At 46.3% G+C, this 8,679-nt stretch overlaps 1 protein-coding gene across 2 annotated transcripts; it reads right to left on the bottom strand.

The window, feature by feature from the left end:
- Positions 1–5,771: 5,771 nt before the first annotated feature.
- On the bottom strand, positions 5,772–8,365 carry LOC125552037. Of its 2 annotated transcripts, XM_048715487.1 has the most exons (3): positions 8,038–8,365; positions 7,384–7,464; positions 5,772–6,199 (listed from the first exon to the last, which is right to left on the bottom strand). In XM_048715487.1, exons 1-3 carry the CDS (start codon positions 8,141–8,143, stop codon positions 5,931–5,933), a joined length of 456 nt encoding a protein of 151 aa, XP_048571444.1. In that variant the 5' UTR covers positions 8,144–8,365; the 3' UTR covers positions 5,772–5,930. The 2 variants fall into 2 exon arrangements, with proteins under 2 accessions (XP_048571444.1, XP_048571445.1); XM_048715488.1 differs by lacking the exon at positions 7,384–7,464 and having other exon boundaries at positions 8,038–8,359.
- Positions 8,366–8,679: the final 314 nt, after the last annotated feature.

The following is an 8,679-nucleotide window of genomic DNA, read 5'->3' as shown; positions in this document are numbered from 1 at the left end:
TCTTTCTCTTAGATGTCATGACACAGTTCTTTGCTCTACTTTCCGTCCTACATGTGTTAGGTTCTACTTCATATATGCAACTTCATCTAGTGTCTGTTCTAGATGTATTTAGTTCAAGTTCATATATGCAGATGCTGTTTACCTTCTCTCTGTCCGAACGCATGACTTGTTTTATCTCTACTATATTAGTCATGCTTTATCTAGTATTTCTGTTAATAAAATCATTCGGTAAATTGCTCATATTTCCAACAAGTAGCACTACGCGAGATGACTGACAGACATAACACAAGCTTTGCTTCTTCTTTTTTTGCAAGTAGCAAATGCGCAGCTCTCTGGGTCTGGTGGTGGTGGTAATTGGGAAGAGTGGGAGCAAGGTTCTGAATTGCTGGCTCGTGCTATTTCTGTGATCTCTTGGGTTTGCACCAGAAACATCAGTCTTCGAGTCACTTTCAGCTTTTCTTGTCTCAAGCTATGACAGTAGTAGTACTAGTCATCTTTCAGATCGCACCTTATGCAGAGGTTTTCTTGTCTCAAGCAGCAAATGACGCTACCTTTGTAAATCTGCCAAACAGATGGACATCAGTTAGTCTAATTTTATGTGTATTAGAGTAGGTGCTAAAGGCGGGCCGAATGGCTACTTCTGCCAACTCTGCGTTAGAAGCCTCGAATCATCGCACCACCTGTTCTGGAACTGCCTGGAGTCTAGACAGGTCTGGACTGCGATCGGGCAATGGCACGGCTGCTCCGCCCTCTCCCCTGCGGATTGCTGGAGCCGCGGGAACTCTAGCACGATCATCCACAACATTTTGGCGTGCACTGATCCATCACGACGACATGGTGCGCGGTCAATCCTGCTGCTCACCTGCTGGGAAATCTGGCAAGAGAGAAACAACTGCACTTTTCGAAGAAGCCTCCCGAGCGTGCGAGAAACCATCAGGCGCATCCGAGATAGCATCGAGCTCTGGAGGATCGCAGGCGCAACGTGCATCGAGAGCCCCTTCGGGGAGCCACCTTGAGAGAAATTTTCCTTCTCCTGTACTAGGATTTACGGCCGTATGTGGCTGGCCCTACGCACTTGATCCTCGGATCTTCACCCCCCCCCCCCTCCCCCCCTCTTGCCCCCCCTTTGTTTTCCCACTGCTTCCTGCTATAATCAATGAAAAGCCAGCAATTGCTGGATCTTTCAAAAAAAAATTGTAAAGGTAAAGCTTGGCATCCCCATTGTTCAAAGCCTGCATCCACCACAAGCAAGCGTTAATACTTACTACTAGTACACAAGACAAGGTAAAAACAGTAGCCAATATGAAATTATGTATGGTTTGCTAGTATAAAACTGATGTGCCAGGTTCTGTCATCCGATGGCTCAACATCCCAGCTGGACCGACGCAGAGTGTGCGTTGTCATCTGCCTGCCCAAGCATGGCGTGCTTATGCAGTTTACCTCACAAGCATTAACTTAACAATGCACGGCGAGGCTCCAAACACGAACTGGAGAAGAAAAATGGAGATTCTCTTGAGACCAGCGTCCTGAGAATCGATCGACCAGCATTTCCCTTTAAATTATAGGAGTGTTATGAATGCAGGTTTGGTTCCCTGTTGAGTCCAAAACATACAGGCGAATCAACCTGTCGTTGAGTTGGTTAGGTGGACAGTGATATCCCCAACCTATCAGGGTTCAAATCCTGGTGCTCGCATTATTCCTGTATTTATTTCAGGATTTCCGGCGATGCGCTTACGACGGGAGGAGACGTTCCCGTCGACGACGAGGCGCCTACGGTGACTTCGTAAATCTCAAGATGATATGCCGGCTCGGTCTCTCGGAGGTGCTCATAGGGATAGGGTGTGCGTGTGTGTTCATAGGGGTGAGTGTATGCGCGTGTATATGAGCGCTTGTGTCTATACTGATGCTCAAAAAAAACACACAAGGGCGTACGAAGGTAATCTGCAAGTAGGGGCACACAATAATGCACGCACGGGCAGGGGAAGGGATCAAAGCCGGGCGCAAGACGGACAGAGATGCCGAAACGAAATTATTTGGTCGTCCAGGGAACAGTTTGACTTGAATTCCACATGACCGTGCGACCAGTTCCGTTCCGTTCAGCGTCAGCGTTCACATTGTGGAAACGTGGTCGGATGGCCCTACAGAGGCCACCGGATTAAAGATGGCGGGGGGCAGGTGCAATGCGATGCGATGCGTCCGACCGTAATGCCATTCCTCTTTGCCTTTCTTTGGTTAGTCGCATTCGGATCTTGAAAAGCGAGCGAACGAGCAGTGCAAAACCTGTACCCCGGATTGGAAAAGAAGAAGCAGAAACTGTGCAATTTTGTTGTAGCTTTGTGTGGGCTGTGGCATGGCACGGCCTCTGTTTTTGAAAGAAAAAAGAACTTCACGTAGCCGTGGGATCTGAAAACCACCAGATGAAGAAGCAAGCTCTGATCACATATAATGGGTCTGTGCACCTGAACCATTGCTTTTATTGCACTAGGCGCGAGATTAGGGCGGCCTCAGTGATGAATGATCTTCCACTTCCAGCTAACCATGATCGTCTCCAATACACTACTACTACACGTGCCGCTGATCACTCGCCGATATCAGCTCAAAAGCGCCGCACGGCACGAAAGAGCAAAAATTCCCCCTCCGCTTTATTCGCCGGGATCGGCCACTTGGGATGCCAAAAGAGCCTCTGCTTTCTAGTAATGTTTTTGTTAGCAAATTTGTGGATGATGTTGATGGCGTGGCCGCATGGCGGGACCGCGGAGGGAGGGCCCTTGCAGGAGGAGAAGACTTCGCCGCGAAGCACCTCGACCTCGGCTCAGGCGGGCACCCAGGTGTCGTTGCCTCGTGGCCATGGGGTGGGCTGGGGAGATTGCGCGCCCACCAGCCAATCAGCGCCTGTGGAAATGCCATGCCACCGGTAAAAATAGGAGCACGGGGATGACTTGTCAACGACGAACGCAGTCGATGCGGTGCAATGCAGGAGTAGTTGTTCATCGGTTGAACCCTGACACTGACGACCCGGGACGACGGATGATGCAGCCTCTGATTACCTTTTGCTGCTTGTTGTACCACAAGCTTGATAATTTGGTTTTGTTCATGGTGTTAGCTTTAATAACTTTGTTACTGCTGTTTCGTTATCCTGTGATACTGTAACCTCGCCAATCTTGAGTGAATGTACCATGTACTCTGCGACGGAGATGCAGAGAGCGGGCTTGTTCAATGAATGTACTCCGCGACGGAGATGCAGAGAAGAAATTCAAGTGCAGAAACCGGAGTACAGACCATAGACAGACAACACCAGAAAGACCAGAAATTCATGACAAGTTCATCACTCAATGGCAATTACGTACAGTAGCATATACAACACATACATACACCCACAACAAACGATCCAAATCACTGCGAGACTACGGACTCCACATGTTGGCCAAAAGCTGCTGCGGAATCACAACGGAATTCCATGCAGCCAGCAAAAAGGAAAATGTTATTCCCCTCCAACACCCCCTATCGTACCAGCGAACCCGACCACCAAATCGTCCACCCTCATCCCGCGTCCCAACAGAACGGCTTCCGGCTCAAGAACAAGAACCGGACCTGCAGCAGCAATTCTTGATTCTTTCTTTTCTTCAGAGATCATCAGATCCATCCCTCCTTCCCCAGGCACGGGCCGGGCCGGATCAACCACCGGGCGCGACGCGGCGGCCGCCGCTGCCTCCTTCCTTGGCCCTGGCCTTGCCCTCCTTCCGCTCGCCGCCGGCCGCCTTGCCGAAGAAGCACGGGAAGAGGCACGCGAATATGCCCGCCTTCACCTGCCCGCGCCTCGGCAGAGGCCGCCTCGAGTCGCCCTGCCGCTCCATTGCTGGCCGCCGGTGATGCTGCTGTTGCTGGCGCCTTCTTGCTCCGAAAGCCAGGAAGAAGGGTCGAGAGAAGGGCGTGTGAAGGAAGGTTGGCGTGTGGGCTTGTGCTTGTGTGCGATGTGAGGGGAGTGACCGCCAGAGTCGCGCCCTTTTATAGCCAAGCCAATGTACTGGGAAGAGTGAGGGCCAAGGTTCCTTGGGGTGCAAGCAGTTCGAACTCCGTCTTCTGGAAACTTTCGGGTCTGCGCCTCGGCAGCCCTGGCTCGAGTCTGAACCTTGAGATGTCACTGTACTGACTCTACTGCCTGCCTGGGGCAAAGCTTTCTGGATACGCTACCTTCAGAGGTGATGAAGATCTAAATCAGATACGCGCCAGCCTGGTGTGTTTATCCACTGTTACTAGTCAGCCCAGCACTCCAGCCCGGTAGTACATACATAACTCACCAGCAAGCAAGCCTGGGTAGAAAGAAAGAAAAAAATATAGTACTGTATGTGTTTTGTGTTGGCTCGCTGCAGGATTCTGTCTGAAAAATGGTGGTTCTGAAGTTCAACACTCCAGCTGGAATGATATAGAAAACTACGCCACTGCCTGCCTGCCTACGATGAGTGGATATAGTTTAAGCACTAACCTACCCATGACCATGGCACTAGAAGAAAATATAGAGATTTTCTCGATCACAACTTTCAGCATCGACCGTTCAGGCCGGGCTCTCCGTTGGCCATGGAGATTGCAAGTGCCCAAACACAGCACAGGGCATAAAATATGATAACCTGCAGGAAAAGCTGTACAATAATGCACTGGCAGCGAACTAAAATACAGCGGCAGATGTACGAGATGTTACAAGGAAAAACTATTTTGTACGCCCGGGGAGAAGTTGACTTGAATTCCACACTGACCAACCTATATATTCTGTTCGCATTGGGGAAAAAGTCTTCGCTCTCTCGGGATGGACAAATTTTCTCTTCACATTTCAGAAGTGTCTGGAATCTTTAAGGCAATGCACGGTAACAAAAGTAATAACGAGAGATAAGAGAAGCAGGAAAACATAACTACTTCAGTAATTAGCAATCAGTTACTCCTCTTGCTTTTTTGAAATGTAAGCAGCATATCTGAATATTTTCATTCTCGAAAATTCATTTATATCTACACAAAACCAAACTGTAGAAGCTCTGGAAATTTAATTGACTGTCTTGGGGAATGCTAATTTCTCAGTGTTAATTGTAGACCAGCATCGCCACAATCCACAGGAGAGCAAGACCTTGGCCATCACTCAATGTTTAAAGGATGAGAAGTCCAATTTTCAGAGGGAAAGATGGAAATGCCTTTGTCTGACCTGTTCCAAGATGCTGGATACAGATCTGACGACCGGGTCTTAAACGACAAGATGAGATGGTCCTCATCATGTTTATTTTTTATGCCGAATTCCGTCTAAGAGTCTAACTACAAGATGTAGACACCACTCTGTTTTGATGCCTCCAATGTAAGCGGCAAAGCCTAATTATTTAGGGGATATATAGGAAATAAGGTAAGTTGAATTGCTTTACATCTGAGCAAGATTCCTGCTTATCTGGTGCTTATTACTATATGAAGCTAGTGAACTGGCCTTTTGACTTGATTTGGCGCAATGAAAACGTGCTTCTCTTGGGTTCCATCAGATTACTAGATGCTTTGCACATGTCCACTTGCTCAAGCATTACCAACACTACAAGCTACCCATCACTAACTAATAAACTAACATTAGATGATCCGTTGGTCACACCTGATGACCTGAAGTTACTAGGAAGTGAGGACTATGAAAAATTCACATCGGGAGCATAATCATGGATGCTGATCAGCATATTATTCTAGGTGACCCAGTATTTCTTGGTTATAATGGAAGATAAAAGAGGATCCAATTGATGTACAAGTGAAGAAAATCACCAAAATGAAGGAGTACTCTATTATGATCTATTAGAATGTGCTTGAAGCAATACAGAACCATGATATATTTGGTATAGTACAAACTAAATGTACAATACAGACTTCCAAGTAGAATCTTCGGCCTACAGCTCACCTGTTATCTGTCACTTCAGCAGTTACTTGGGTGGGACAACCAATGTATAGATTAGCAATGCCGAAACGATGATAATAGCCCCTACCAAGGTAAACCTTGGGCTTGTCCACAACATCAAGTTAGACCTCTCAGCTCTTTTGATTGGATCGACTTCTTCTGATAATGGATACTCACTGCGCCGTGGGTTCCAGGTCACATATTTGTTCGGTGAGAACTCCGAGAATAGGGTCTTCTTCCCTTTCTTCTTAAAGGTAGACCAAGCCTTATCCCAGTCGGTTGACGATGAGTCACCTGAAAAGTAAGACAAAGAAATGATTCAACCTGCAAACATGTTTTCATCGTATACAAAATTCGGCAATCAAATGTGGATGTTTTCACCGGCAAACAGTGTGATGATTATATCTCTTTCAAATAAACTTTGCCGACCTACAATTTCCAGTTACGTCATACATCATCGCATATCAAATTCATATGTAGCTCAAGAAAATCCCCCAATCAAGTTGTTATATGGTGTTTGGTACTTAAAGAGGTTGAATGTTCAGGAGGTTCCTTTTCTTCAAGTGGCTTGGGAGTCTGCTTATGTTACGAAATATAACATGCTCTGAGAACGACTGAATACTAGGGTCATACTTCAACAAAGTATTGTTGCTCTTTATGACACAATGCAACAGAGGAATCACATATCTTTTTCTTTCATTTCTCTGCTGGATAATAGTACTGGAGTTCAATAAGGGAGCTTTACAATAATTGATTTACTCTTCAATTTTGTCAATCTAGTTGTACTGGATGTTTCGTCGATATTTTTTTTTAACTCTAGACATTAAATCGTGTAATTGACAAAAAAAGCAATGATTGGACCTGGAAAATTTCCCAATATATTGGCCTTCCAGGGAAAGGGCAGAGGGGGAAAACCTTAATGCATAGCAAACAGTTAGAGTATTAACTCTGGTGTTTGTTTCTTTGTATTTAGTTATGAAACCTTTTACATACTGTTTCACTGAGTACTTTTTTATCGAAGTGTTCTATTAATATCTTATAACAGTAGGATGTCATAGGTTACTGTTCCACTTCAAAATAATATTGAATGGAAGTGGTGGTCCACTATCTGTTCTGACATCTTCCTTTGGTGCCAAATTAATACCTATCACAAGGTGCACATATTATCAGTAACCTGTTATAACAAACTATGCGTAACAGGACCTTTTAAATCTAACCCAAAAAAGGAACTTCACAATCCACCAGTTATTATCCATCAAATCAAATATATAACCAAACAAGGGCAAATATCCAGTATTGACCAGTGAAAAGAAGAAGAATCTTTCATCATATTTGAATCTAAGAAACTAAGATCTCGTTCATATGGATTATGGATAGAAAAGATATGACAAAGTAAAAATTTATGAAAGAAGAACCACTGTGATCTCCACTTTGGTCTTGAAATCAGGGCACACGTTTGTACTTGGTAAAAGATATACCTAGTACGGTGAAGGAAAGCTGTGCCCTGGCAAAGACTGATGATGAAGCATAAATGACTTGATCAGAGAAATCAGGCATAACTGCAGGTTTGGTGTTGTTGGAGAAATCAATACAGTATTGTTCGCTGTCACTTGTTTGAAAAAGGAGGTAAATAGATGCCGACGAAGCGAGAACCTATTGCTAGATCAATAAACGACCTGTATAGAACACTAATGAGAGACAACCTTAACACCGGCCTTTATTGTAGACGCAGTTGTGAACATGCAGTGACCTGCGAGCGCACACATGAAGAGAGCACACCTTTCGGTTGAAATAAAGGAAGCAAACATTGCATTTCACTTCAAATCTTACTATGTTAGCACATGAAATGAGGCATTCAGACTGTTCTGCAATCTGTATGGTCCAGTAAGCAGATCATGTCTGAACGAGTAAAGTGAGCATCAGCAGCTTGAATTTCTGATGCAGTGATCGGGCTAATACTATGGTATTCTAGAGGGGTGACACTATCACTACAACACAACAACCGTGAGACTAGTGGCAGAGCTAAGCGGTAATTAAGTAATCAACAGCGGCATTTCATCAAACACCTACACGCTACAGGGAGCAACGAGAGACCCAACAGATGCTAGTATGGTGTGGTGTGCTGCTCATACCTTCGTCCCTGCCGCGCTTGTCCGGGGAGCCTCGGGAGCAGCGAGGGGCGAGCGCGAGGGCAGGCCGTCGAGCCAAGAATCTCCCGGAAACCAGTAGTATCCCCATGGCCCCTCCCCGTCCGAGATTCTACCGACCAGGAAGGATTCTTTCCCCGCGGCCTCTCTGCTTATCGCGGTGGGGGCGGGGCGAGGAGAGGAGGAGGCGTGGCTGAGAGAGCGCTTGGAGTCGCCTGGCTGCTTGCGTGGACGCAAGGAGGACGGCGACATGGCAACCGTGTGGCTCTCCCTGCACCAGAGAACCCTCACGTCTCCGGTACGGTGGCCGGCACGGGTGATGCAAAGAAAAGAAAATTTGCTATTCTAATTTGTTGTTTTCCGCAGTTGTTTTCCAATTCGAAACAACCTGCAAAGGTTTCTGAATTTTGACACCTCCACTATTTCTTCCTGCGATTTCTTCTGCTCCTTTTTCTCTTGTCCGTTTTTTTCGGAGGTTTTCTTCTGCTCCTGACTCATGAAAAAGGAAAAGTCTTTCTATCAACCGGCTGACCCCGCTCTGAAATAAACCGCTTCGCTTGCTCACCACGTGGTTATGTGGATCACGCACCGCTTTCTTTCCCTGACCTTATCCCTTCCTCAGCTACA

Source organism: Triticum urartu, chromosome 4 (genome assembly GCF_003073215.2).
Source record: "Triticum urartu cultivar G1812 chromosome 4, Tu2.1, whole genome shotgun sequence".
Lineage (NCBI taxonomy): Eukaryota > Viridiplantae > Streptophyta > Magnoliopsida > Poales > Poaceae > Triticum > Triticum urartu.
Note: the sequence above shows the minus strand (reverse complement) of the source record. Positions and strands in the feature narration are given on the sequence as shown.